The sequence below is a fragment of the Pogona vitticeps genome, chromosome 1 (genome assembly GCF_051106095.1).
Source record: "Pogona vitticeps strain Pit_001003342236 chromosome 1, PviZW2.1, whole genome shotgun sequence".
Taxonomy (NCBI): domain Eukaryota; kingdom Metazoa; phylum Chordata; class Lepidosauria; order Squamata; family Agamidae; genus Pogona; species Pogona vitticeps.
This window is the reverse complement of record NC_135783.1, coordinates 230,264,828-230,291,901: the sequence shown is the minus strand read 5'-3', so window position 1 is coordinate 230,291,901 and position 27,074 is coordinate 230,264,828. Positions and strand designations below refer to the sequence as shown.

The 27,074-nt window shown below is 40.6% G+C and overlaps 2 protein-coding genes across 16 annotated transcripts in view; one reads left to right on the top strand and one right to left on the bottom strand.

Moving 5' to 3' along the window:
- Positions 1-890: 890 nt before the first annotated feature.
- FAIM (Fas apoptotic inhibitory molecule) lies at positions 891-21,122 on the bottom strand. 13 transcript variants are annotated; one of them, XM_078393342.1, is made up of 6 exons: positions 20,877-21,107; positions 7,670-7,727; positions 6,434-6,569; positions 5,203-5,431; positions 3,589-3,638; positions 891-1,329 (listed from the first exon to the last, which is right to left on the bottom strand). In XM_078393342.1, the coding sequence occupies exons 2-6, from the start codon at positions 7,711-7,713 to the stop codon at positions 1,180-1,182; spliced, it is 609 nt and encodes a 202-aa protein (XP_078249468.1). In that variant the 5' UTR covers positions 7,714-7,727; positions 20,877-21,107; the 3' UTR covers positions 891-1,179. The 13 variants fall into 13 exon arrangements, with proteins under 13 accessions (XP_078249468.1, XP_078249507.1, XP_078249447.1 ...); XM_078393381.1 differs by having other exon boundaries at positions 20,873-21,064; XM_078393321.1 differs by lacking the exon at positions 20,877-21,107 and adding an exon at positions 11,575-11,644.
- The window catches only part of CEP70 (centrosomal protein 70), a 25,649-nt gene continuing 19,697 nt past the window's right edge, over positions 21,123-27,074 (top strand). The window contains exons 1-4 of one of the 3 annotated variants that reach the window (XM_072984759.2): positions 21,123-21,276; positions 23,585-23,686; positions 25,950-26,049; positions 26,392-26,515. In XM_072984759.2, the coding sequence (XP_072840860.2) occupies positions 23,657-23,686; positions 25,950-26,049; positions 26,392-26,515 (254 nt within the window). In that variant the 5' untranslated portion in view covers positions 21,123-21,276; positions 23,585-23,656. The remainder of the gene's footprint in view (positions 21,277-23,584; positions 23,687-25,949; positions 26,050-26,391; positions 26,516-27,074) is intronic. The other 2 variants (XM_072984753.2, XM_072984769.2) reach the window with 2 other exon arrangements.

Below are 27,074 nucleotides of genomic sequence, written 5' to 3'. Positions count from 1 at the left end.
ATACAATAAATATTGTTATTTCTATTACATATATCATTAATTTTCAGTGTGGAACACAAATCCAACTGTATCACTGTATACATGTTTAAAGAGTGGTAGGTTAATGACTATGACAGAATTTCAGGCTATGACTTTAGGACAAGACTAATTGCAATTACACTGGCATATGTGGCACAAATACTTGAAAATAAAGATGTTGCTATATAAGATACTTTAACAGAGGAAAACCTTGTTTCAACACCATGATGCTGCATTACTTAGAGGAAATTCAACAACTATTTGGCTGATATGTCTTCTTTCAGGACAGATATATTTAAGGCTTTTATTATTTTCAATATTCCTTTTTAAAATTGAAAATAATAGGCAAATGAATGATTCAAGATACAACGGACTCCTTCTGCCTTCTAGACATAACCTTTCTGAACTTGTTGTATATGGTTATGAAGATGCTGTTTTATTTACTTGTCATTGGTTTTGTGTATTGACTCAGTGTTTCAATGGCCTTTGGCTAAAATTTGAATAAAAAATAGAACTTGAATTTGAACTTTTCTGATGTACATCCAGCCAAACTCTCCCCTATTTGTGCAGGATGTTTCTGCCTAATGCACAGAAATATGGATGGAGGGCTTGATAAAAAGTGGGATGGATTACTATGTATGAGGCGCTGGCACAATGTACCATAATAGATCATGTCTAGATGTCTGTTTAAGTGACAGCTAACAAGGAAAAGGTCTTCCAGGAAAACAGATGGCTCAAGTATTATTGAGCATAGTTCCAAAAAGGTTTACTAGAAAACAGCAAGTCATTACTTCAGTTTTTTTAAAACAGCCAACATGCTTAAAGATGATTTGAAAAGAACTAGACATTCTAATAAGAACACAATATACTACTTTGTTCGGAGCTTTATTTTATTAAAGTGTTCCATATAAATAATTTCTACATTAGTCCCTTTTAGTGTTGTAATATGTATACATCTTACACATATAATTTACAAAATAGCTAGCAATGTTTCAGATTATACATTACATTCTCATCTGGTTTTCCATTAATTTTCATATACAGAAACTAGAAAAGAACACAAACTAAAATATACTAAGAACTACATATTAAAGTTGTCAATTACCATAGTAACTGAACATCCCTGATCTTTATATCTGCAGTAGTAAGAAAAACAGAAAGCTATTCCAAAGCTTCAGGGATTTCTCCATCATCTACAATAAGTGTATGAAGAATTCCTTCCCTTCTTTTTCCACTACTAACAGCTTTAATGCAACAACTATGATTTCCAATATTGAAATGTGTTTCTGTACCATCTTCTACAAATTCACCCTGGTAAAGGAAAGGAAAAATGTATGCATCTTGGAAAAACTACCCAGACATACTTATATGCTACATGTATTCATCAACCACCAATTGGTTCTTCTATATTCTAAAGCAAAGCACAGACAACTGTTCTTCAAAGTGATCACAAGCCCCTGGAAATGTTATACTGCAGTATAGAGTTTAAGTTTTGAACATAAAGCTCTATATTGACCAGATTGGTACAGTTCATGTATGAACCTGATCAGTGTCATATTCCCAAAGCTTATTGCTAACAATGTGAACAGGTTGTTTAAATGTATGAGAATGAGTCCATTTTCCTCATCTCAGACCGGTGGCCAGATGTGTGTTCTATTTATGCAATTCTATGTATGTCTTGTTAGAATAAATCCTAGCATATCCAGGTGTGAAGACTAGGAAATAGGATAACTTAACTGGGCTAGTCTTCAAGAGTTGGATAGTTTTTCTATCCTTTCCTTCATTGACTAAAAAAGTTTTTCTGCCAGCCTTATGGGAGAAAATGTAAATCATACAAATCAAATGAGTACAGTTCTCTTAGGTGATCCAGGTCCGTGAGGTCCTTGTATCCAGTTAGACATCTTTAGATTTTGGAAATACGTTACTGTTTCAATTTTAAAACAACAGGAATAACACTCTGGGAAATCCTGTTGACTATCACATGTAAGACCGGGTTGTATCAACAGGTTTTTGCATACAAAATCTATTTTTAATTCATCTATATTTTTTTTTCTTTTACTGTTAAATGCAGTGTAAACTCTGCTTTCAAAATACACCTAGCTCAATTGTTTATTGAATACTGTGCCAAATAGTTTTCAATATGTCAAGATGATTCTCTGTTATCAGGTTAATCTTCTACAAAAGATTTTTATAAGAAGATTTTAACAAACTGTATCTAGATGCCTTCTGAATATTCTGCACTCAAATTTTTATAGAAGTGTTGACGTGCTGAGGGTCAGAGGAAAAAGACTGGACAGGATAAGAAAATTAAAATATGTTGTACTCCCTAAGGCCACTGAAAGGAGGAATTGATCAACTAAACATTTCCTTGAGGGTTTTTTGTTTGTTTTTTAGCAATGTATAGAAGGGCTGTTACATTAGTCTTTGTTACAGCAGAAACAAGTAGCCTTGTGTGGAACTCCAAAATTGTTATGACACAAGCTCTTATCTCTGAGTGTATTTCCTAAGATGTACAGTGGACCCTCGACTTACAGACTTTTCGAGTTACAGACTTCTCTGGCTGCAAAATGTAGGCTTGATTTGCAGCTGGAGAATCGGCCTACAAACAAAAAAAAATCCAAAATGGAACAAAAACAGAACAAAAATGGCCGGTTACGGATTAATCGGTTTTCAATGCATTGTAGGTCAATGGAGACTCGACCTACAGACTTTTCGACCTACAGCCACAGTTCCAATACGGATTAATTCCGTAAGTAGGGGGTCCACTGTATTAAATGTTATCACTTAATATATGTGCAAATACATGTGCACATGAGTTGATGGATATATTAGAGTAGTTTGTGAGTTCAGGGAGTTATTAAATGCAAGAAGTACAGGTGATGAGAAATGAAGTAGGAGTTTGAATGTATACAAAATAGGGGAGTTTGAATGTACAGTGGTTCCCCGCTTGATGCTGTAATCGCTTCACGATGATGTTTGTGTGATTGCTACTGCGATCGCAAAACGATGTTTCAAAGGGCGATTTTCGTTTTATAACGATCGGTTCCCTGCTTTAGGAACAGATTGTTTGTATTACAATGATCTAAAAACAGCTGATTGTTGGGTTTCAAAATGGCCACCCACTGTGTAAAATGGCTCGCCGCTGTTTTCAGGACTGATTTTTCACTTTACAGGCACCGGAAAATGGCCGCCCTAGGGAGGATCTTTGCTTGGATGATGAGGCATTTCGCCCATTGGAACGCATTAACTGGTTTTTACTGCATTTCAATGGTTCCCCCCCCCGCTTGACAATTTCGTTCTACAGCTATTTTAACGGAACGGATTATTGTCGTCAAGCAGGGCACCACTGTATACAAAATAAGTTATCTCCTATCAATATTGTTTTGAAAAGCTGTTGTGCTTTTCAACAAAACTGTGTTTTTACCTGCTCTCTAATTTTATAAAACCTAGCTATCTCTATATTTCAGTTGTCTTAATTCTGTACATGTGAGTGGTCTACACCATGCAATTTGTTATTAATTTTCTTCCACTGTTTTCACTTTGAAATTAATATTCTTTATAATTACATACCGCCGTTTCCACTTTTTGACCATTGCACCAGACATCCATTGTGTCTTTCTCTGGAAAAAACACATGCAAAATAACTGCCACATGATTTATTATACATTGGCTGAAATCCTATTGTTTTCCTTAGTATGTTGCACTAGAGCAGATCCATTTAATCAATTTCTTCATAGTTACATTGATTCAAAAGGGCCTACTATAGTTGGAACTTAACACACTAAAGTCACAACTATTATAGGCCAATTTGAATAAGTAGAACTTAAAGAGGAGTTTACTAATCAGATCCCCAGATTCAATTGATTTCAGTCAGTTTCTATTTAATTTAAGCATGATTGCAAAGAGATTTTTGGGGAAAAAATTAAAATTGCAGGTCCCTCTTGTAACAATTCTTTCCCATAAACTCTGATTAAATGTCCCATAAACTCTCCAGGACTATAACTATATTTTATAGCCTATTTTTTCTCTTAAATATATAAAGTTCAAACTTTGCTAGATGTGGAGGCAATAAAAACTTGCTCCCACTCCTGCCCTTTTTTTAAAAAAACAAAAAAACAGTAATTTTGTTCACCAAATATATGATTGTGCTTTCCCTGCATTTCCATGTGCCATGGGGAAGAGAATCACCAACACTTTGGCAATATGCATTCTCAAGGCCTATTATTGTAGCCCCCAGTGTTCCATGAAAGAAAAAAGTGGCCTTGTCCATGAAAATTTTAAATATAGCAGTTAGTCTTTAAAGTGCCACAACATTTTGGTCTTTTTTTCATGTTTTTGCCTGAAAGGAAAAAAAAAGTTCAGTCTCCAAATTGGGAGTGTGGTTATTTTGCTAAGCAGCACAAATTAACTCTGAAAGAGTTAATTTCCTTTTTCATCTGGAGGAAATGGTTTGGTTTTGGAGGTTCCTGGAGCTAGAAGCTCCCTTAAACTCCCTGTCAACTCCCAATGCAACAGCACACACAATCTGAAGTCTGGAAATGTAGTTTTACAGACAGAAATAGCTTTATCAGTAGAATGGGAGGGAGCTAATTTCCTCTCTCCCATGCCTTCAGGAATTGCCCTGGAGGTCTGGGAAGCACATATGGACCTAAAAAATATGGATAGCATCCCCCTTTTTAAAACTAGATGTTAATAGGGATCACATGGTTTGGCAGCTGGCGCAGACCCTGGCAAAGGTTTGTTAATACCTTGAACAAGTTAGTTGCTTCAGCAGATAACACTAACAAAACCATTTTGTATCCTACTTTATTACTGTTCTGAAAGTATGGAAACAAATACTCTTAAGACAATGCCATAGAAAACAACACTCTATGAAATAAGACAATGTTACTAACAATACATCACACAATCACAGAATTATTACTACCTTACCAGGTCAGTTTAGTTTAGAAAGCATTTAGATTTTCATCCTGATCAGAAAGGCTGAACAGAAAGTTGCTAGGACCACACTCTAGTAAGTTTGTTTTAACTTTCTTTTTATGAAAGGGATCACAACAAACAATATATCAGTGATCTACAGAGATTATTAAAACACAGCTAAACAAGTGCAAAGTATGTGTGTGTATCTTCATAAAAATAGAATACAAAAGATACAATAAAAGAAAACAAACATACACAACTTACCTAAAACAACACGAAAGTCTGTACCATCCAGGTGTAACACCCAAGTGTTGGTTGTTTTTGACCTGTTCTCCATATATTTCTTAAGGCTCTTTCCATCAATTTCCAAAGTATATTCATATGCAAAGCCACTGACTGCATCAATGTTAATAGTAGCCTTTGTTTTTGATGCACCAACAGTAAATGTTTCTTTTCCCACTAATTTGAACATCCATTCCTTTCTCATTATTTCCTGAAAAAAGAAATACATACATATATAAATAAACAGTGACTTTACTATTACAGTGCTAAAAGCATGAGCTGACATTTAATGCCTTTTCATTTATTTTATAAGAACAAAACAGAAAGACAAAAATCTTGGTATTAAACACACACCTGGACTCATTTTTTCCTATTTAAAGGTATTACTACTTTGGATACAGTGGTATAACATAATCTATTATCAGAAACACATATTTTCCTTACAGTACCTTACTCCTTCCCTCCCTAGTAACCATTTATATCTACCAATTATGAAGGACAGTGCGGCTACAATACAATATCAGACCCAAAATGCAGTAGATTATTCTGAGCAAGTGAACGGGGTGTTTTGATACCTGCACTTGCAGTCTTCTGATGCACCCCCAGAAATGTATGGACGAACTTTGGCACCTAGTTTGGCTGACAAAAAACGAGGATAAAATGACCTGGGCACCCCTCCCCATTGCATAAGTCTGATCAGAAACAGTTCCATCATTGGATAGCAGTATCTTGCCTTGCACAGCTGATTTGAAAAGACAGCAGCTGATTGAAGTTTCATTATTTTTTAATGACAGGGGAGAGGATCTTTGTTCTAGACACTATTTTTGACTGGCCTGTGACTATGTGCATTATAAGAAGAGGGGAGATCACTAAAATAAATGTTCCTGCTTTATTTCTGTGCGATAAATGGGGTTAGAATAGGTTCCATATCTTTAGGATCTGAAGGCCCCACATTCCCAGACATAACAGCTCAGAAGGGTCTAAGCTACACCCACCCTACAGTTAGTTAATGTTGTTAATTCATATCCTAAGTTAAAATGGGGAGGGGGGAGAATAGGCTAAGAAAAGCCATCTCCTAATCAAATGAGTAACAGGATTAGCAATAGGCCTGCTAGTTTGTCCAACAGATCACAGCATGTTTCTCTCACTCGTTGTCATACCCATTAGGATTGCTAAGGATTTTCAAATAATTGCATGTACATAAGAATCCTACCTTTCCATCTACATAGATAACTCGTTTTCCTGAGGTAGTCCCATGTTCAAACTCAATTTTGTGAACACCATCACTTAAAGCTACTTCCCAGATAGCCACCAAGTCTGTCATTCTGTCTAGGTAACTGTAGTCAGAACTGCAGGAATACAAATACAAGTACAACTAATGAAAATGTAGTCCCCAATCCAGAGAGCTCATGAAGTAAGTACAAAAATCTGTCTATGTACACTGGGCTTTTTATCCACACAATTATTCTACATTCAAGTATGTTTTGAGGTACTTTCAAATTTCGACAACAGGCTGTACAGTACAAAGATTTTTTTTGAACAGAGGGAACTTAAAACTGCATTACACTTAAAGAACATGATATACAACTCTCTAAATAAGATCTCAGTTTAGATGTACTGTCATCTGACTTCCATATGATTTTGCAAAATATTTGGAAGGAGTCTCCGCACTAGTCTCCAAATTTCCAAGCTACTATGGAAGAATAATGAATTTATATTAGGAATTGAACAATGTTTCGAGAATAAGAGATAGAACAGACAAGAATAGTACATTTAGAATGACATATAATAATGACAATTATGTGTTGTCAAATCAATTCCCACTTATGATTACCCTTTCCATAATATTCTAGGTATACAGTACACACAAGTGGTTTATCATTCCTTTCTTCTGGGGCGCCCTGGGACTGCGCAGCTTGCTCAAGGCTATGAAGGTTGGCTCTTCTCCCAAGAGATATAGTATGGAATTGGACTCTAAACATCTGACTCTGCAGCCAGAGATCTAAACCACTGAGCTATCATGCCACTGTGTTATATATACACAAGTGTTTAAATAAATTTCTTCCTACATCCAGTAGGTTCTTTTTTTATTTATAGAAGTATCCCTTTAATCTTTGTGCACTATAAAATGCTATACAGTAATATCAACTATGTTAATAACAAAATTTTAATGATCCCTGACCAAAGAACAATTGTGGCAATTGGCTAGTTCACCTAACAGTTTAATTGTCTAATACATATATTTAAATTCTAAAGTATATAAACACATAAATGGTTATGTTTCTCAAGAAATGCAAAAATTATTTTATTTAAAAGGATCTCAAATTAACATTGTTTATATGCATATTGCAGTGGGTTAATTATATGAACTATTTTATTGTCAGCAGTTCGGTCACTCTTCATTTCTGAGAAGGCTTCCCCACACCTCTTATACTGGAGTATTTTTTACCTCACATCATCTTCATAGTCATTACTCTCATCACGAGATGCCATAGTAATCAAACGATCTTTAATCCAATTAGCAGCAATAAAAGAAAAAAAAAAAGCAAAACACTGGTAGCAGCAATGAAAATTTCACACTAAAACTCCATACATATTAAAACACAATCCTCTTCACATTTTCCCTTCTTGAAGCACTATTGTTCAGTTTCTCTGCTTGTACAGTTAAATGCTGGCCAATTTTAAATGTCTTAATGATGGCAAAATACAAAACAATGGATAATCAATTTAGATTTATAGATAAGTATTTCTAATATACTGTATTGTTTCACTACATTTCTAGCTGAACTTTATTCATAAGAAAGAAAACACCTTGAGGTCTTTATGCAAAATCCCGAATGAAGGTGGATAATTCCTTTATTAGACTACTAAATCTCAAAAATAAGGTAGTTTCCTAGTCTTACAGTATTTGAAAGCTGGTGAATTTCTGAGAATTTCTGAGAATTTTTCTAGTAAAGATCACCCTTGGTTTTGGTTATTTTCTGTGCATGAACCCCTATTACATTAGCGTAGCATTATACCCTAAAGTTCACAGGAAGTTATGATCACACAGTCCACGTGTCAAACTGCATAACCAGTTGCACAACCGCATGAAACTGCACAACTAGTTGTACAACTAGGCCCACAGAACTACTTCTTGGATATAACTTCCACTTTGGTGCACATTTTGCAACAGATTATGCAACTTCAAGTTATGCGGGTGTAGCTACACAACAAGTTTTTTGCCAATGTTTCTCAAGTAAAACAATCTCTGCAAATAAGTGTTGACTCCATAACAATTTTTATAAGCCCATTGATCAAGATATTCCTGCAAGCAGCAGTTTGGGATGGAGTGATGACTCAAAGTAGATCCTGATTATCACAAAAGAATGGTGCCAGAAATAATGAAAACATGTGCTCCTCGCTACTGTGCCAAACAGCAATTATAAACACATCAAACTTGCTTAATGGCCTAAATGAATCAAAGCGCACACTGACAGCAGGTGCACTATGTACAACCAGGACTTACAGCCTCCCGGTCGGCATCAAGTTTGTCTTCTCTGGATTCCAGTTAAGTTTTTAACTTTCATTCCCAACACTAGTTCAGAACAAGTTACTGAAATTTAGTATCAGATGCCATCACCATACAAAGTGTACAATAACTATCTGGCAAGTACAGTGAACATAAGCAAGAGTCTTGAATCACCTTAAAGGCTACAATATTCTTAATGCACATGCAAGATTTCATCAACTTGAAGCAATCTCCTTTAGCCTGCGAAAATCTACAACATAATTAGTATTTATTTTGAAGTGTCATTTTGATTCATCTGCAAAGCTTAGGATGGCTTCTGTGGGGGCTTCACAAAGGTTTTAAATAACACAGTGTCAGCATTGATTTTTGAAACTTTCTACTACATTGCCTATTGAGCACAGCATCTCCAAATAGCCATCTTCTGGCATCACAGGAAGCACAAGCACCAAAACCCAAACTCTTCTTAGATGTTCCAGATGGTGAAATTAGATGTCACAGTTCACAAGAGGAAATGTTATGAAAAGATCAAGGAATATCAACAGGAAAATAGCCCTTTTAAAAATTCCCCTCAGAACAGCTAAAGCAATCCACATAACCAGTTTGAAAGCCAAACTAGAAAAAAGGAAGGATGCACTTTCACAAAAGTTCTCATTCTCATGGTGGCTGGTCTATTAGGCAACTGCAGCACTTCCCCAACTCAACCTCAGGCTATGCCCAGCCTACCTATTCTTGTCAATCTCTTTACCAGAGATAGGAACTGAGGCTCTCACTTCTGCTCCCTTCCTACTAAAGTCACAGTCTCAGCCTATTCTACATGAGTCTGTGCATTAGGCAGAGAAGAGAAAAAGGGAGCAAGAACATAAGGTTGTCTCCCCTGGCACTACCCATATCTGGCTGCTGCATCTCCTGCCTCATCACATATGATGGACAACAGCCACCACTGTCCACATTGAATCAACCTTCTAAAGAAAAGTTTTGTAGTCTATGCAGTTATCTTATCAGTCAGTCCACCAATCTGTTTTGTATAATCTGATCACAGCTCTTTAAGACTGCAAACAAAAAGAATGTACATTGTATTTGCCTTCGCGAATACAATGTACATGTTGCTTGTTCCAGGAGTCTACCTCTATAGAAATCCATAGGGGATAATCAGTGCCTAGCTGAGCCACCAGAGAGATTTGTGCTAATACATTAGTGTTTATACCAGAACTGAGATGGTGGAGCTTAGTGATAGCAAAAATGATAGCACCAGTAACTGACCTACATTTTACAAAGCACATTTTGGAAAGAAAGGGAGATGTTTACAATACTGTCTGTTTAGACATAACAAATGTATGAACAGAAAAATATATGCTCAGAATGTAGCTCAATCTGTATCCAGAGAATTTTGAGATCTACTAAATAAGGATCACTAGAGTTTTGAAAGAAAGTGTGGGTTTATGCAGATAGAGCATTTACTCCCCAAAACATACCTGGGGCAGCACATTATTGGTGTTTTCCTCTCTTCCACATGATGTAAGGCATTTCTTAGTTAAAATGGTTAAAAATCCCTGATATCCTGTGATTTCCATCTTACAGGCTAGTTTTTTAACAGCTGTTTGTCACAAAGTAGGGGCTGAATTCAGCACTATGACACTTTCCATTCAGTACACTTCTGGTTTCCTGATCAGAAGCTTTCAATTTACAGTACTGTACAATAAACTACTATGGGAAACACAAAAAATGCTCCAGAAAAGCTCTGCCAGGGGACTGCTTTCTAAAGTAATTTTTAAAAGGGTTTCCCTTTAAAAAAAAGGATTTCCCTTTTTTCTTAGGAGGGATAGTGAGTAGTTTAAAAGATGTTGGTTTTGAAAGAACAGTGTGGATGGGAAATCTTTGAAGCTCTGTCTTTTTTCTGTCAAGAAAAAACAGAAGACTGGTGACTAGAGCTAAAGAAAGAAGGAGGTACAGTATTAGCTTAGCAAGATCACTGACACTTCATTCTTGATTAATCTGAAATAAAACTGCTTGTATGGTTAGATTCACCCTTGCACAGAGACTGAAACAGAAAACTGCTCTGGTTATAGAAGGGCGATTACAATGCATAAAGACTTGTTACCAACACTTGTGTATTTCGATTTGCTTTCTGGGGAGTGATGGGATTTGAGCAGCAAATAAGCATAAGCTCTTGCTTCTAGGGCACTAAACGTTTTCACAAACACATACACGATCATACGGATTAGCTACCTAACCGTTAAAAATTTTTAAAAACCACACACCTTAATAGCCCCCCCCCCCGCATCACAAAAAACCTATTTAAGAGAACCCACACGAGCTACTAGTACAAAGGCTAGAGACCCGTTCTTAATCCGGATCCGCACCGATGGAAGTTGCGGACATGCTACTATGAAGGTTTCCCCCTAACGGTCCTAGCCTTTTTATCTACCTCTACGCCAGAGCAACGGACACACAGGAGGAGCGGCCGAAGGGGGAGGAGAGGGACGAGTCTACCTGCCCCAGAGGCCGGCGGCAGGAGGGCCTCCCAAGAGCAAGGCCGCTTTTCTGGGGCCGGCGGGCTAGGCTACCTGTACTTATGGCGAGCGTACGGCACTTCAGAAAGCAGCTTTTTCTTTCTTTTTTGCCACGCCCGGTAAGGAAAGGAGAGTAACCGGGAGGTCGTGGGAGCTGCGTGTCTACTTTCCCCTTGTACCTCCGCGGCTTTAACTCTGCGCGCAGCTGCCTCCTCTCGCGTCTCTTACGGCCCACGGCTCCCAAAATGGCGGCCGGACCTCGAGCAGGAGAGCAACCGGGAGCGCCTGGACGGCGGCGGACGCCCAACAACGCAACGGTGCCAAGCAACACACCTGGGGCGCGCTGCTCCCGCCAGGCCGCCCTCCGTCACCGGACGGCGGGTCTCCTCACCAAGCGGACTTCGGATCCGCCTCCCTACGTTGCGCCGCCTCTGAAACACAGAGGCGCCCGCCCGACTCTTCCCAACCAAGTTTCGCCTCTTCCCGAATTCTTCCTTCAGGGCTCCTCCCGTCGTCTTTGCTGCGGTCGTCCTTGCATTATAGCCCGGTCCGACTGTGTTCAGCGGGACATTTTCGGGGCAGGGGTAAACCTCCTCGGTTCTAAGCACACTAACTGGGAAGTTAAATGCTTTGAACTCAGTGCGTTACCTCCAAATACATAGAGGATGTTCCTTTTAACCACCTGCTTGGTACCATGAGATTTTTTTCTGGATGCACTCTTTTACAGTTAGAAACGGGTGTTCAACCTGGGATAGAGTGTGAATATTACCAAAAAAGGGCCTTCAAAAGTCTGATCCAGTTTGGGGGGGGGGGCCTCCTGAGCAGTGCAGTAAAGATCACAGGAGCAACCAGCACAAAGGGCCTTCACCTCTTTGAGACTGCTGTGCAATCCTTAAAGAGGTCCTCCTATCCTTAGACACCTCCTCAGTTTAAGTCATGGTTTCCTAGTGGTTCCCACACTTGGGCCCTAAGATATTCTTGCACTACAACTCCCAAAAACTCCAGCCAGCACAGCCAATGGTCACAACTTTTCCAAGTTGCAGACCAAGAACATCTGGGGGCCTATATTGGGATCACTGTGTTAAACGTGTGGCAAGTGCAGGCTCCTCAGAAGTAAGTCCTACTGAGGAAGCTGAGTGAAGAATTTTCAATCTCATTTTTCAACAAAGAATGCTTATTACCAGCAACACATGCATTCAGACATTGGTACTCCAAAGAACTCCAAATTTTCTTAAGAATTCTGGTAACTCACACAATACTATTTTTAGACTTATTTCAAGCTAGAGTGTGAAGGTTTTGTGTTTTGAAGACATGCAGCCCTCATAGACAAAAGGTGTGCTTCTGGAGAGTCCCAGTGCTTAACTGCCACCTCATCTCATTTTTCAGCTTTCTTCAAACAAAGACAGTGGAACCAAGCACCCATTCATGAGCAGGTTTGTGCCACGGACAGTTTGCTGGCTGAGAAAAAGGACAAGATGCCACTCCCTCCCACTCTCTCTTGTACATACAGAAGCTACCTCGACTGTCAACTGATTCTTACTTCAACTTTGGAATCAGGACACTTTCCTCCATCACCCTGAGGGTAGCTGTCTAGCTTTTTAGAGCGCAAACAGTCATTCATCCCTTGGCTGCCTCTTCTCATCCCTTCTGCATGAGGTAGCCTCCTTAGGCTAACCAGCAGTGTGCCTGATCCTGCACTTGTGCTTGTCTTAGAAAACACACCACAGTCCTGTGTATGTACTGGGAAGTTAGTCACATGTAGTTATAATGTGGGCTTCCTCCCAAAGATGTGTGAATAGGATTAGGAACAGTCTTAAACAGAAATCCGCACATTTTACTGTTCCTCAAAAGCTCATCTCACTGAAAACCTAATACACAACTGAATTTAGACAGAAAAGAAAGCACAATGGGGAATATTTCCCTTTAAAATTTCAAACACGTAAAAGATTACATTATCAAGACATCCCACTTCAAAATGCTTTACTTCATTGACAACAGAAGAGGTTTACAAGTTTTTAGTATCTGCCATTATATGGGTCTGCACAGATATCATGGATTGGTATCTGGTACTGTAAATCATTTTACAATCTTAAGATTTAACTAACATGAAGCTATACATCGTTTCTGTAATCTTGAAAACAGACAGCAAGAAATTTCGGGATCTGCAAGATGAGAGGAAGTAGGGGTCTTGCAGATGAAGCCTCAGGGCAGGGATCTTTCTCCTCAACCAGCAAGGAGAAAGGAAAAGAGAGACGGGACACTCAGAGTGTGGTTTTCAGGATGGGATCCGGATGAATACAGAACAGCCTGCCGTGAGGCACCTGTTCAGTAGGAGTTCCTCTTTTTTTCTCGATCCGGCCTCCCCTCAGTTTATTGTATCCCCTACCTTTGAACAAGTTAATCAATACAGAGGTAACTAATTTCTTGAATACACAACAGAATAACCAGAGTTAGAGACAGCTAATTTCCTTGAATACACAGCAGAATAACCAGAGTAGTTGGTAAACAGACAGGCTGGTAAACAGACAGTTAATAGTAAACAGACACAGCTAACTTCAAATATACAGACAATGTAAACATTCCTGAGGTATACACTTCAACTACATTACCCAGAGACAATGGACAGCAGGTCAATGATTTATCCGTTACTGGAAGTTAGCAGTTATGTACATGTCTTGCAGCTAGGGCATGATGCCTGCTACTAGCATACAGATATATACATTTATATACATTTATAATATTCATTTGCTACTGCCATAGATATATACATTTTAAAGGCATACAATTTTCCCACATCCCAACCGTTTTTTATTTATTTTGTTAAAGACAATTGCTGTTGTAAACTCCTGAAAATTCCGAATCCAGGTATGATATGAAGTCAGGCTCATCTTCAGCAGAGGGCTGAATAGCATGTTCCAGGCCACTGGGAATAAGGAAAGCATTCAAATAGCCAATCCTGCTTCCTTGTTGCACTGAGAGCCAAAACTCTTTCTTTACAACTTTAAAACATTGTTTTGATGGAATAAACCTGGAATCTTGGCAAGAGAATTAGATGGCATATTCTGATGACATCAACATTACAGTGTAGGTTAAAGAAAACATAATATTGGATAACTAAAATTACAATTACAATAATGTTTGCATAACAAGTACATAACCAGGTTCAGGAAAAGAAAACATTGATCACTAATTAATCAGATATATAAGCACAACATACTGCTAAGAGGCAAAAGCAAAAAAACTTTAAGGTATACAGAACTGTGACACAGACAACTTCCCCATTGAAGACACACACACTATGAATTTCTTGTATGACATTTGACTGGAGAGATACATATAGAGCTTGGCAAAAGAACAGCAACTTATTTTGAGGGATGAGTAGTAAAGAATGATGCTGGTATGCATTTGCCTGGCTTCGGGCAAAGCTCTTCTACTGTACAACTGACTGAATTAAAAAGTTGCCTGCTAGTGCCCTTAAATTTCCCCTGAACTGAAAATATGTGTTTACAAGCAAGCATGTCAGATGGATACATCATCACAGTATACAAAATTGCCTACTGTGGGGCCTACTTGTAGGGAATAATATGTTTCTCTGTCTCAGGGATAAACAGACAAAGTTTTCATATTACATTAGAAAATAATTTTCAAGGAAAACTGTGACATGTAAAAGAATAAACATACAGTTTCTACAACAAAATGAAATTCAGCATTAGAAAAAAGCTCAAAGGCTAAAAACTGTAGTTAATTCTGAGCATTAAAACTAAGAATTGCTTCTCTAAAATTCAATACTTTAAGATCTGGCTAACAGAGGAAACACATGTTATGCACTCTTATCCTACAGAAAGAAAAACAAACATTTTTGACAATTTACAGCATTTGCAACAAACATTTTCTCAGGGATGTGACACTGTTACTCCTGGAAGGCAGAGACAGGAATGCAGGCTTGTATGAAGTCCCATATGCTCACAGCAATGCAAGGTGTGATAGGATTTGTAGTTCTAAGAACATGGAACCTAGAGTGTGCAGGACATCATTTGGATCCTTACAAGTGGCTTGAGTGTAAACAATGCTTTCTCCAAATTGGAAGGTGATGGGGGAAAACTTTCTGGTTCGCCTCCTCCCACCCCAATATGCAGCATTAGTCTCTCTACTGTCCAGGTGGGAGGCATTCTTTGGTGATCTATATAATTGCCATGTCCGGCTGAGTAGGACTTTTCATTCAAACAGGATTAGCACATGGAAAAAGCAGTTCAAAACAAGCTTCATGTTGGGGTGTAGCAGTCACCCCCCTTAGATTCTCTTCCTTCTCCCCTTCTTTATATGATCCATCAAATGCTTGTAGAGCTGCTTTTGTACCCCAGTCCATGATATCAAAGAAATCTGGGCCTGGGTCCCAATTCGCTGGGACATAATGCAACTTTGGCTGAACCGGCGGAGATACTGAGGTAGCTGCTGCTTCTTTTAGACCAGCAAGGAAGGGAGTCAGGCATGCAGTTTGATTTGCTGATTGGAATGCGTTTATAGATACTTCTGCTGCTTGAGTTAAAGCTGTTGTCATGAGGCTTTGCTGAACAGCAGTAGCAAATGCAGCTCCTCCCATAAACATTAGAGGACCATCAGGGGATGCACCAGCATTAATTTTTGCTCGCTTAAATGCTAAATCCTGCCATTCTTGAAGGCAAGTAAGTCCTTCTGCTGGTGGAAAGGAATCTTTTATCAAGGCCTTGCAGTCCTTAAGACATGGGGCAGATAAAGAGTCCATCCCATTATCCTGGTTACTGCTTTGCATTTTGCGGATGCCTTGAGATGGGGGCAGTTCACAACTAGCAGAAACAGCTGGCACATCTCTCTGTGCTTCTGCTGCTCCCTCAATGACAGGAGGGGCAGAAATGACACCAGTTTCTGCACAAGCACCTGTTGTATCCATTGAAGGATGGTTATCAATCTCAGTTGCTTGAGGTGGCAGTGCTTTTAATTCATCAGGCTGGTCAGAATGAGACGAAGGGTGCAGCAGGGAAGCCAAAGAGGCTGAAGGGAGGGAAGGCAGAATTTGAGGGAGTTGTTTGACTAGATTAGCCTCGAATTCTGGATCGAAAAGAAAATTGCGTGGGCCTTGAAGGCACGTACTCACTTTGGAGCATGTAGAAATCTCTTCTGCTTTAACTCTTGGCTGTTCATGCAAACAGCTGTCTATTTCAGACCATTCCTGGTCCTGTATATATTGTTCTTGCTGAAGACCTGATAAATTAGTCCCCATTTTGCTAAAAGTGTAGGTTCTAGGTGTCTTACTTGACAAATTCCACTCACCCGAGGGATCCTTGCGGATGATTGACGCGTCTTGGGGCCTGTGCCAGGCGAGATGAGTGCGAATTGTCGAAAGTTGACCTCAGTCCTACTCATCGGGATCCAGAGGATGCGTGCGCGCGCTGTAGCCCTTCCATACCGGGCGTGATGAGTAGGTGGTCTTCGAGAGTGGACCTCAGAGAGGTGAATTACCTCAGAGAGGGCACCATTTTTTCGGGATCTGCAAGATGAGAGGAAGTAGGGGTCTTGCAGATGAAGCCTCAGGGCAGGGATCTTTCTCCTCAACCAGCAAGGAGAAAGGAAAAGAGAGACGGGACACTCAGAGTGTGGTTTTCAGGATGGGATCCGGATGAATACAGAACAGCCTGCCGTGAGGCACCTGTTCAGTAGGAGTTCCTCTTTTTTTCTCGATCCGGCCTCCCCTCAGTTTATTGTATCCCCTACCTTTGAACAAGTTAATCAATACAGAGGTAACTAATTTCTTGAATACACAACAGAATAACCAGAGTTAGAGACAGCTAATTTCCTTGAATACACAGCAGAATAACCAGAGTAGTTGGTAAACAGACAGGCTGGTAAACAGACAGTTAATAGTAAACAGACACAGCTAACTTCAAATATACAGACAATGTAAACATTCCTGAGGTATACACTTCAACTACATTACCCAGAGACAATGGACAGCAGGTCAATGATTTATCCGTTACTGGAAGTTAGCAGTTATGTACGTGTCTTGCAGCTAGGGCATGATGCCTGTTACTAGCATACAGATATATACATTTATATACATTTATAATATTCATTTGCTACTGCCATAGATATATACATTTTAAAGGCATACAATTTTCCCACAAAGAAACAAAGCTTAGTTAACAAATGTACAATCAGTTTTCTCTGTTGCATTTTCATGATAGGATTTTGATTTTGTGCCCCTTATAAATAGCTGTAACATGCAAAGGGATAATTAATAATCTGATACAGTCCCTTCACAGGCAAGCAATTTTCTATAAACAATCATACATATATGTGGCTACAGTTTCTTTCATATGTGTGTCAACGTTGTAGTCACAGACTATAGGAAATTCACTCCTTGCTCCAACTTAACACACAAAAAAGTACCATCCTATAAACTAAGATATTTCCATGCACTGAGAAAGCACAGGAATACAGACAACAGGGTTGTAATGTTATTTTTATAACTTATTTCTGTTACTTATAGTTTGACAGGAAATATGTTGTTATATGCTTGTTGTACTGCTCACGTGTTTTGCATTACATTTTTTTGAAAAAATCCTTGGGATTCATGAGAATGGCATAAAGCTTGAACAATTCCTGACAAAATGCCACTAAAGATGCATCTTGAAAATATCCATAAAAAGCAGATTCTGAAAGTAAATATTAGTTGTTGTGCCTAAAAATAAGCCCTAAACGGTTTAGGACCTCGATACTTGGCGGCAAGCCTTCTCCCACCAAGATCTACCCGTGTCACTCGTGCGAGCCAGGAGGTGAGACTGAGGAGCCTAACGCCGAGGGAGGCCCGGAAGGAAAAGACTAGAAATCGGGCCTTCTCGGCGGTGGCTCCTCGTCTCTGGAACAACCTACCCCCTGAGATTCGCGCAGCTCCCTCGCTGGGTATTTTCAAGAAACAATTAAAAACATGGATGTTTAGGCAGGCCTTCCCAACAGATGACTCCTGACGATTTTTCCCTTTTCCTATAGCTCCCTATTTTGTTTAGTATATATATATATATTTATTTGTTATGTAAAATGGTTTTGTGTATATTATTGTATTTTCTTTATGTTGTTAGCCGCCTAGAGTGGTCCTCACACGACCAGATAGGCGGGAAATAAATAAATAAATAAATAAATAAATAAATAAATAAATAAATAAAATAAAGTGATTTTGCTCCTACTCATTACACAACTTTTGAAAGGTAATCTCATTACACCTTTGTTACTCCCAAAAGAAAGTCATTATATTAATTCTAACATTATTTCTAACTTATTGCTTGAAGTTCTGACAGACATTAAGAAATTGAACAATACATTTCCCATTTTTTGTTGCCACATGGTGAAAACAAGCTATCTGCCAAATCCCTGACAGGATACCTGACAGCCGTGATGAGTTGAAAACTGCTCAGTCCAACCCTGCTACTGCTACAATCTGCCTCTCTAAAACTTACAGGTGATCTTACAGGTTTCACCACGTTACCACATATATTACAAATATTATGAGGCAGATAATTATCTTACGATAGTACAACAGCCATAAAATAACTGTTAAGAAGTGCCACTCGATTCACTACAACTTACTGCCCCCATCTTATGTTTTGTATAGAAGGCCTATTGCTTCCCCTGTGCAAACTCACTTGTGTGTAGGTATCCTTCAGTCTCAAGACACTGATAATTTTCTCCATATAGAGGTAACAGTGTCTACCGTGGCTGTGAAGGGCAATTAGAGAGTGACAATCCCTTCCACACTGAAGACAAATACAATCTGTCCCCTGTCCAGCTCCCTGATTTTGCTGTTTCCGGGACTGCCTCTTTGCCTCGGCCTGCTGGACAGGGGTCTCTTCAAATTGGGAGAGGCCATGATGCACCGCCTGCCTCCAGGCTGAATGCTCAGATGTCAGTGTTTCCCATCTGTTGAGGTCCATTCCTAAGGCCTTCAGATCCCGCTTGCAGATGTCCTTGTATCGCAGCTGTGGTCTTCTTCTGGGGTGATTTCCCTTCATTAATTCTCCATATAGGAGTTCTTTTGGAATCCGACCGTCAGCCATTCTCACAACATGCCCAAGCCAACGTAGACGTTGCTGTTTCGGTAATGTATATATGCTAAAAATTCCAGCTCGTTCTAGGACTACTCTATTTGGAACTTTGTCCTGCCAGGTGATACCAAAAATGTGTCGGAAACAACGCATATGGAACGTGTTCAGCTTCCTCTCCTGCCGTGCACAAAGGGTCCAGTACTCACTGCTGTACAGGAGTGTACTCAGGACACAGGCTCTATAGACTTGGATCTTGGTATATGCTGTCAGCTTCCTATTAAGCCATACTCTCTTTGTGAGTCTAGGGAACATGGTAGCTGGCAATGTGTTTATCCAGCTCGACATCTAGAGAGAGAGTGTCAGAGATTGTTGAGCCAAGGTACACAAAATCATGAACAACCTCCAGTTCTTGTGTAGAAATAGTAATAGAGGTGTGTCCACGCCCTGGCCCATGACTTGTGTTTTCTTCAGGCTAATTGTTAAACCAAAATCTTGGCAGGTCTTACTAAAACGATTCATAAGTTGTTGGAGGTCTGTGGCAGAATGGGCAACAACAGCTGCATCATCTGCGAAGAGGAAGTCCCGCATGCATTTCAGCTGGACTTTGGCCTTCGCTCTCAATCTAGAGAGATGAAAGAGCTTTCCATCTGATCTAGTCCGGAGATAGACACCTTCTGTTGCAGTTCCAAATGCGTGCTTCAGCATGACAGCAAAGATCCCAAAAAGGGTTGGTGTGAGGACATAGCCCTATTTCACTCCGCTTTGGATGTCAAAGGGATCTGATGTTAAGCCATCAAAAACTACAGTGCCCTTCATTTCCTCATGAAAGGATCTGATGATGTTAAGGAGCGGAGGTGGACATCCAGTCTTGGGAAGTATTTTAAAAAGGCTATCCCTAATCAAATCAAAGGTCTTTGTAAGATCTATGAAGGCCACAAAGAGTGGCTGTCCTTGTTCCCTACATTTCTCCTACAACTGCCTGAGGGAAAACTCACTTGTGAGTCTTCATGGAATGCCTAAGACATGATGTAAAATAAGCATGCAAAGGATCAGGCTGTAGAAGTACAACACATGATGGGGGGGTGAGCTGTTTCTTTCTATGGGGTGCACTGCTGTTAAAGCACATGGAAAAACACTCCAGCCCACAACAAAAAAATACCGTCTGACGAGTATGCATTCAGTATGAACAGTTCTGAAAATTTTGGGGCTACGTGTGGCAGCTGTCAGGCTAGTTTCCCCGTTTTGTCTGTGTTATATGGCACAAACCAAACCGATTAGTACTACCATTAAACAATTACAATAACAATAAGGATTCTTAGTCGTACGCTTCCGAAAAGAAGCAAAGCTGAAACACCCCATAAAGCGGACGCTACCGCCAGCAGGAAGCCTAAGGACCCCGCCCGTCTAGATAAGGCAGCCTCGCTCGCCCAAGAGGGGATCCCAGACTCGGGGAAGAGATCCACCCCCCAAACCCCAACCATGCTTTCCACCCACCCACCCACCCCGCGTCCGTGGGATCCACGCGGATTCCCCCTTCCGGCAGACCCTTCCACACCTACCTACCGGGCCCCTTTTCTTTCTGCAGCAGAGGGAGGCCGTTATGGGAGAGCTCTCGGAGGTAACAAGGCGCGAAGAAGAAGGAACTCCAGGTGTACCAAACCTGGCCAGCCAGGCAGCCTTTCTCGGGGCTTGGGATTCAATCCATCTCAGAAATCAAACGAGCGCCATTAAAAGACCTGGTTCCAGTTCCAGCCCCTCCCACCCCCTCGAGTCCCTGCCACCCGTGAAGCGGCGGGGCGAGGAAGGGGCGGAGATTGAATCCCAACAGCCCCGGGAAAGGGAGGTCCGTCGGCCTGCTCGTCTGCCATCCTGCCTGGAGTTCCTCCTTCTTCACGCCTTGTTACCTCCGAGGGACCGCCCATAACGGCCTCCCTCTGCTGCGGAAGGAAAAGGGGCCCGGTAGGTAGGGGTGGGAGGGTCTGCCGGGAGGGGGAAACCGCGTGGATCCCACGGACGCGCAAGAACGCGGGGGGGGGGAGGAGGGAAGCATGGTCGGGGTTTGGGGGGAGTGGATCTCTTCCCCGAGTCTGGGATCCCCTCTTGGGCGAGCGAGGCTGCCTTATCTAGACGGGCAGGATCCTCCTTAGGCTTCCTGCTGGCGGTAGCGTCCGCTTTTATGGGGTGTTTCAGCTTTGCTTCCTTTCGGAAACGCACAACTGAGAATCCTTATTGTTATGATTGTATTTGTTTAATGGTAGTAATCGGTTTGGTTTGTGCCATATAACAAAGCAGGGAAACTAGCCTGGCAGCTGCCACACGTAGCCCCCAAATTTTCAGAGCTGTTCACAATGAGCGCATACTCGTCAGACGGTTTTTTTTTTTTTTTGTTACGGGCTGGAGTGGTCTGGGTGTCTTCAACTTTTCCACGTGCTTTAACAGCAGTGGATCTCACTTAAAAACAAGCAGCCCCCCCATCATGTGTTGTACTTCTACAGCCTGATCCTCTGCATGCTTGTTTTACTCCATGTTTTACACATTGCATGAGGACTTGCAATGAAAGACACTTTAGCCAGAGATGTGTGTGAATGTTTACAGGAAATTGCTTGTTTGTGAAGGATCTGTATCAAATTATTAATTATCCCTTTGCATGTTACAACTATTAAAAAGGGGCACAAAAATCAAGACCCTATCATGAAAGTGCAGCAGTGAAAACTGTACCGTTGTTAACTAAGCTTTGTTTCTTGCTGTCTGTTTTTTTCAAGATTACAGAAACGATGTATAGCTTCATTGTCTGTTAGCTAAATCTTAAGATTGTAAAATGATTTACAGTGCCAGAGACCAATCCATGATATCTGTGCAGATCCATATAATGGCAGATACTAAAAACTTGTAAACTTCTTCTACTATCAACGAAGTAAAGCATTTTGAAGTGGATGGTCTTCATAATGTAATCTTTTACGTGTTTGAAATTTTAAGGGGAAATATTTCCCCATTGTGCTTTCTTTTCCATCCAAAGTCAGTTATGTTTATGTTGTGTATTAGGTTTTCAGTGAGATGAGCTTTTGAGGAACAGTAAAATGTGCGGATTTCTGTTTAAGACTGTTCCTAATCCTATTCACACATCTTTGGGAGGAAGCCCACATTATAACTACATGTGACTAACTTCCAATTACATACACAGGACTGTGGTGTGTTTTCTAAGACAAGCACAAGTGCAGGATCAGGCACACTGCTGGTTAGCCTAAGGAGGCTACCTCATGCAGAAGGGATGAGAAGAGGCAGCCAAGGGATGAATGACTGTTTGCGCTCTAAAAAGCTAGACAGCTACCCTCAGGGTGATGGAGGAAAGTGTCCTGATTCCAAAGTTGAAGTAAGAATCAGTTGACAGTCGAGGTAGCTTCTGTATGTACAAGAGAGAGTGGGAGGGAGTGGCATCTTGTCCTTTTTCTCAGCCAGCAAACTGTCCGTGGCACAAACCTGCTCATGAATGGGTGCTTGGTTCCACTGTCTTTGTTTGAAGAAAGCTGAAAAATGAGATGAGGTGGCAGTAAAGCACTGGGACTCTCCAGAAGCACACCTTTTGTGTATGAGGGTTGCATGTCTTCAAAACACAAAACCTTCACACTCTAGCTTGAAATAAGTCTTAAAATAGCATTGTATGAGTGAGTTACCAGAATTCTTAATAAACTTTGGAGTTCTTTGGAGTTCTTCTTCTGTTGCTGGTACTAAGCATTCTTTGTTGAAAGATGAGATTGAAAATCCTTTACCCAGCTTCCTCAGTAGGACTTACTTCTGAGGAGCCTGCCCTTGCCACACATGTGTTTAACACAGTGATCCCCAAATATGGGCCCCCAGATGTTCTTGGTCTGCAACTCGGAGAAGTCGTGACCAATGGCTGTGCTAGCTGGAGTTTCTGGTAGTTGCAGTTCAAGGATATCTTAGGGCCTCAGAGTGTGGGAACCACTAGGACACCATGTCTTAAACTGACGAGGTGTCTAGGGATAGGAGGACCTCTTTCTTTAAGGATTGGACAGCAGTCTCTAAGAGGGGAAGGCCCTTTGTGATGGTTCCTCCTTTGATCTTTACTACACTGCTCAGTCCCCCCCCCATCAGACTTTTGAAGCCATTTGGGTTATTGCTTAAAGTCACCTCCTTTCCTACTGACAAGAATATTCTGTGGTGAAAACCCACTGAGGTTATCCTCCTGCCAGTGAAATGTGAACTAGAAGATAAGCCATGACCCAATGACTTTTCGTTGTTTTGTGTTTCAGAGTTCCCTAGATTGCACCTTGTCCAAATAGGATGTGTTGGATACTGTGACAGTGAATTCTAACCCAGGAAGGATGTCCAGTGATCCCTGGAACAGCGATAAGGTAAGGAGTAGGTAGAATTCCTGCCCACCTGTTGTTTGTTGAGGCTTCTGCATTGAGCGTCTACGTCAGGGGTCAGGGAACTTTTTTACCTTTTACCCCGCAAAAAATGTATATTCGCCGACATTACCGCCTTGATTCGAAAGGAAGGAAATCATACATTATTTGAATTAAAAATATTATTAAATCTACACAGGCTGTGTACCGAACTAGCAGGATGCACCAAATTTGATAAAGATGTGCACTGTTTTTGCTGGAACACATTGCACTCCAGCCATGGTGTGGTATAGGGAGTACTAAGGTGTCCAATGTGCCTAGTAAGTTGCATTAAATTTTTGCTAGCTTGCAGAGGATCATTAGTGGCTGCCAGAGTGGTGCTAGCAATGACATGCTTGCTAGAGACAGCCAACGCAGAATTGGGTGTGTGTGTTTGTTTCCCTACCACTTTAATCACTCTATGTAAGGTGTGCAAAAAGGAACAAACCAGGCTAAAGGTCATGTCACCCACCCTGGTGCCACAGCCCAATATCAAAGGACCAGTGTGCTTTTTTATCATCATCAATGGAAAACTCAGCAGTGGTCAGAGGATTGGAAAAGATCAGTCTACATCCCAGTCCCAAAGAAGGGCAGTGCCAAAGAATGCTCTAACTACCATACAATTGCACTCATTTCACATACTAGCAAGATTATGCTCAAAATCCTCCAAGGCAGGCTTCAGTAGTACATGGACCGAGAACTCCCAGAAGTACAAGCTGGATTCCGAAGGGGCAGAGGAACTAGAGACCAAATTGCTAACATGTGCTGGATTATGGAGAAAGCCAGAGAGTTCCAGAAAAACATCTACTTCTGCTTCATGGACTATGCAAAAGCATGGCAGAAACTGAGGAGGAATTAAAGAACCTCTTAATGAGGGTGAAAGAGGAGAATGCAAAAAATGGTCTGAAGCTCAACATCAAAAAAAAGGAAGATCATGGCCACTGGTCCCATCACCTCCTGGCAAATAGAAGGGGAAGAGATGGAGGCAGTGACAGATTTCACTTTCTTGGGCTCCATGATCATTGCAGATGGAGACAGCAGCCACAAAATTCAAAGATGTCTGCTTCTTGGGAGGAAAGCAATGATAAACCTAGACAGCACCTTAAAAAGCCACCCTCCCCCCCGCCTTAATTCAGTTTTTCTTTTTCTGAGTAGTCTCTCTCTCTCTCTCTCACACACACACACACACCCCATCCATTTTGTACATTTAAATAAGCTTGATGAAGTTCTCAGTCTCTCGCACCTTTCTTTCTTCCCTCCTTTCCCTGCTGCTTCTTTGCAGTCACTTCCGGAGGAAGCAATCATTCAGAAGCCCCGGACTGGCTGATTGCCTGGGGCTAATCCCCAGCTGCATCCAATTAGGCTTATCTCTCCGATCTTTCTAACAGAACGGAACATTTAGGAGCTCCCTGCTGCAACTGAGGAAGTAACAGGAGCTCCCTGCTGCAACTGAGGAAGTAACAGGGCGAGGTGGTTTACAATTAACGCTTGGGCTGTAGAGGGTGGGAGGGAGGGGGGTAGCAGCCAGCTCATTACCCCCAGGATTTTCACTTTTACCCCATTTGGGGTAATTTACCCCTGTTACCCGACCCATGGTCTACGTGATGCTGTGATATTGGGCATGGGAGCATTGTTAAAGATTATGAGAGCTGGACAAGTATCTGGAATGCTCTTCATTTTCTGTAGTCTTCCTTTTCCTCCTTCCTTTTCTTTTTTTCCTTTCCAGCTATTATTTTAATTTAACTTATTTGTATTGTCTGAGTTGAGGGGTATGATTGAGTCTACAGGAAAGTCATAACTAGATCCAGAGTCTTTTTAATTGCCAAGAAAGCCAATGGCCACTTGACATTGAAAAAGACAGAAATGGAGATGAGGTTTGCGGAATTACAAAGTGATGAAAATGTTCATGATATATTTGTGTTAAAATTACTAAATGCTTTTAAATTTTAGAAGTGGACCCTACTTATACAATACAGCACAAAGCATTTTTCTGCTGTTGCTAAGTGAAGGAATTTATAGTAAAAAATAAGGTCATCCATCAGTGGTTATGATCAAATCTGTTGCATTTGGAATTTGTAGAATAGAATAATGCTCGTATTTGCTCATTTGGCACTGTCAAATAGTGTTGAAGAAATAATTAGAAGGAACTTCAAAGGCATATAGAAGAAAGTATCCATAAGTACAGTAACGTGAAATAATTAATGGTGTTTTCCCTGTCCTCCCACTGTAGCAAGAGCAAGAAGAATGGGAAAATATAAACAGGTTATTAAGACAGCATGGTTTAAGGCCCGTGTTCCTTGATAATCCTGGAGACAGCAGAAATTTAACAGGTAAGCAAGAACTTTTTTTAAAAGCAAGATGGTTACATTGGCCATCAGTTGCATGCTGCACATCTGGAATGGTTTGAAGATACAGCTTATCCAGTGTGTGTGAAGCTATGAATATATAGTTGCAGAAGACTTGCCTGTGTGTGATTTGCCTGTATGCCTCTGGCATTTGAATAACAATACTATTCAGTACTAGAATTATCCAGGTTATCCATGGCCAAACTTTTCTATAGGCATGCCAGACATGAGGTGCCTTTCTCATTCCAGGTGCCTGCTTCCTGTGAGAGATTTCAGTTTGTAGCATATTTTATGAGTATTTTTGTAACTTCTTCTTCAACTTCACAGATAAGACTATTATGGACAGGCAGTCGTCACAAGCAATAAGATATGCATTGAAAATACTAGTGGAAGAAACGGAGCGTCAGCGAAAAATTGTTCGTGGATTGATAGAAGATAATCGCCAGCTTCGGTAGGAAAGTTTTGAAAAAATCTTCTTGTGCTATTTTAATGGAGAGAGTTCTGGATGAAAGAGGAGGCTGGAATGAGGCTGTAGTTGCTCCTTTCCATCTCCTCCATTCCCATTTCATAGTGCTAAAAAGGCAGCCATAGAAAGAATGTGGCTGAGTATTGTTGAAATTTAGAATATCCGATCAGGTACTACTTTGATACCTAGAACAGTTTCTACATTGGAGAAAGGTAACCTGGTGATGTGTACATGTGTTGAACTATAGCTCTCATCAACCCTAGCCAACATGACCGGTCTCCAGAAGTGAGGGGGGTTATAGTCCAAAACATATGTTTCTATCCCTATTTTTTACATAATTATGTTGCATTTAGCATAATTATGAGGCTTCCAGCTTTTCACACAGTGTTGAACTCTGAGTTTTCCCGTTTGGCTTCTCTTCTGACTTAAAATTACCCTGGCTTTCCTCTCCGCTGTGACACTTCGAACATCCTGCATGAATGCTTCCCAATATTGCAAAGAGTACTAGCTTTTTGAGGTTATGTGAACAGACAAGAGAGGTCTA

What these genes read in the sequence shown, in the direction of transcription:
- FAIM (XM_078393342.1), bottom strand. Translation starts at nt 7,713, where the DNA reads ATGGCATCTCGTGATGAGAGTAATGACTATGAAGATGATGTGAG. An exon ending in TTATCTATGTAGATGGAAAG is followed by an intron (nt 5,432 to 6,433) that starts GTAGGATTCTTA and finishes TTCTTTTTTCAG; the next exon opens with GAAATAATGAGAAAGGAATG. An exon ending in AGACTTTCGTGTTGTTTTAG is followed by an intron (nt 3,639 to 5,202) that starts GTAAGTTGTGTA and finishes TGTTTTTTCCAG; the next exon opens with AGAAAGACACAATGGATGTC.